A 2,108-nucleotide genomic window follows, 5' to 3' on the forward strand; every position below is an offset into this window, starting at 1 on the left:
CCTTCATGGAGAATGACTGGAATAGGCAAACACAGGATCAATGGGATCTGTTCATAAGATCATACCTAAAACAACTAGGCAGTACATTTGCTTCCACTGAAGAAAAGTCTCTTAAAGCTAATTAAATGATAAGCGTAAACGAAATAAGAGTTCAAGATAATAGACTCTGGATTTAATGAAAACAGCCAAATCTGCCAATGAAGGGGCCTGCCAAATGATAGTGTTTAGATGGAGTTGAAGTGTTGCCATCACTAACATCTGGATGTAGCCTGGTTGATGGCCTAATTGGCTACTCTGAAGAGTGGAAAAATGACCTCACACTAACTAAGTTAACAATATGCATAATAAATAAACACATTATATAAGCAACAACAGAATAGTTTATTTATTTTAATTTTTTACACTATTTAGAAAATAAAACACATTGATAAATACAAATTTAAAAAGCAACGTGTTTCGGTGACTTGTTCACCTTGTTCCCACAGCAACACATCATATTTTTTTTCATATATAGCTCTTTCTGACTATGGGGGTCTAGGTTATTAGCCCCCCTGAAGCAGACTGGGTCACAAACTGCAATGAAATACCTAAGACTTGCATGCAGATGCTTGGATGGTCCCTGTTCACAGACACAAAGAGAATGGATTGGCACATTAAGACATCAACATCTAGAAACATCTGGAAAAGATCTATTTACACAAATAATAAATAAGACAGAAATAAAATAAATGTTCAGTCCACCACCATTCTCCTGTACAGTCACATACGATGGAAACCTCATCCTTCCTTTGGAAAGGTGAATCTCCTTCAGGATCAGAGCCTCTGCCTCGCCGGCCTCTTGCAAGAAAACGTCAATATATACTGAACACAAATGGGATGTTCACCAACAGTAGATTGCACCATTTACAGAGTATTACAAAACAAACACACAATACGATATCATCCAATTAGTTGGTATTGTTTTGTGCTGCTGCAGTTTGTTTTATTGTAGTTGTCAAGACTACAGCTTGTTCTTCGTGTTTGTTGATATTGTCCCAGTAAGGCAGGAAGTTGCAAAGCTCTGAGTATACCACCAGTGGTCAGGTGACCTGGAAAACGTCCAGTCAAAATGAGGAGGAGGACCAGACTCAGTTCCTGTTCAACTTGTTGGAGGTGTGGCACAATCGAGTACATGTTGGAGTAGAACGCATGAGGGGAAGGGACCCAGAGTTGTGGGAGGTGGTCATTTCCCATAGGCTCGTGGGCAATGTTCATTACGGTATATAGACTTTCATCCAGGTGTGGGGGGTTGCACAGAGAAGAAACCAGCTGACTATAGATGGACCCAGGACCCAAGACCAGGACCCAGGACCCAAGACCAGGATCCAGGGAGCTGATCAGATCTCTGAGATCAGTGCTATCTCACCTCCAGGCAGTCTAAGTACTCCAGAGCCAGGTCATAGCAGAACCGGTACTGCTCCTGAAAACAAGACATTACCACCACTCAGTAAGACACTGTGGAGAAGGCTCCAATATAACACTGCAGCAATTGTGTGCGATAACAACAAAAGAAAACACATATACATTATTTGCTTAGGCTGTACTTTTGTGAATATCAATAATGCCTAAACATGACTGTGGCAGACCAAACTCCTGTCTAAGCTCCTCTTCTCAAGTCTTACCATGGTCTCCACCATGTTGGGCTTGGAGTTGCGTAGGGTCTTGGCAGCGTAGAAGACATCTACCACACTGTGGTGTCGGATCATCTCCAGAATCATGGTGCAGGCGCAGAAAGTCCCACTACGACCCCCGCCATTCCTGCGACACACACAGAAACACACACACAAACAACACAGGGCCATGAGGGACTGGATAAGTATGCAGAGCAGACAGTTCACACAGGCAGGTTTCAGGGGAGTCGCCGAACAAGCAAAATGTCACAGCTTGACTGGGCTCAGATAAAAAATGCTGTCAGAAAAAAAGTAGCTGGCGGATTTGAAAGACAGGCATCGGAGAAAGGGATTCATTAAATAGAGGCAAGACGAAGTCAGTCTTAAGCGGGGATTTGCAAAATGTAGCTCAACCCCAGGGAATGGGACCCATTGACCCACAGTCACACACAGATATAG

At 43.0% G+C, this 2,108-nt stretch overlaps 1 protein-coding gene across 1 annotated transcript in view; it reads right to left on the reverse strand.

The window, feature by feature from the left end:
• Positions 1–371: 371 nt before the first annotated feature.
• Positions 372–2,108, reverse strand: part of ptprua (protein tyrosine phosphatase receptor type Ua) — a 98,379-nt gene continuing 96,642 nt past the window's right edge. Inside the window, exons 28-29 of the mRNA XM_084696056.1 lie at positions 1,662–1,797; positions 372–1,459 (exon numbers count right to left, since the gene is read on the reverse strand). Coding sequence (XP_084552182.1) covers positions 1,397–1,459; positions 1,662–1,797 — 199 coding nt within the window. The 3' untranslated portion in view covers positions 372–1,396. The remainder of the gene's footprint in view (positions 1,460–1,661; positions 1,798–2,108) is intronic.

Source organism: Hypomesus nipponensis, chromosome 4 (genome assembly GCF_054491055.1).
Source record: "Hypomesus nipponensis isolate SF chromosome 4, ASM5449105v1, whole genome shotgun sequence".
Lineage (NCBI taxonomy): Eukaryota > Metazoa > Chordata > Actinopteri > Osmeriformes > Osmeridae > Hypomesus > Hypomesus nipponensis.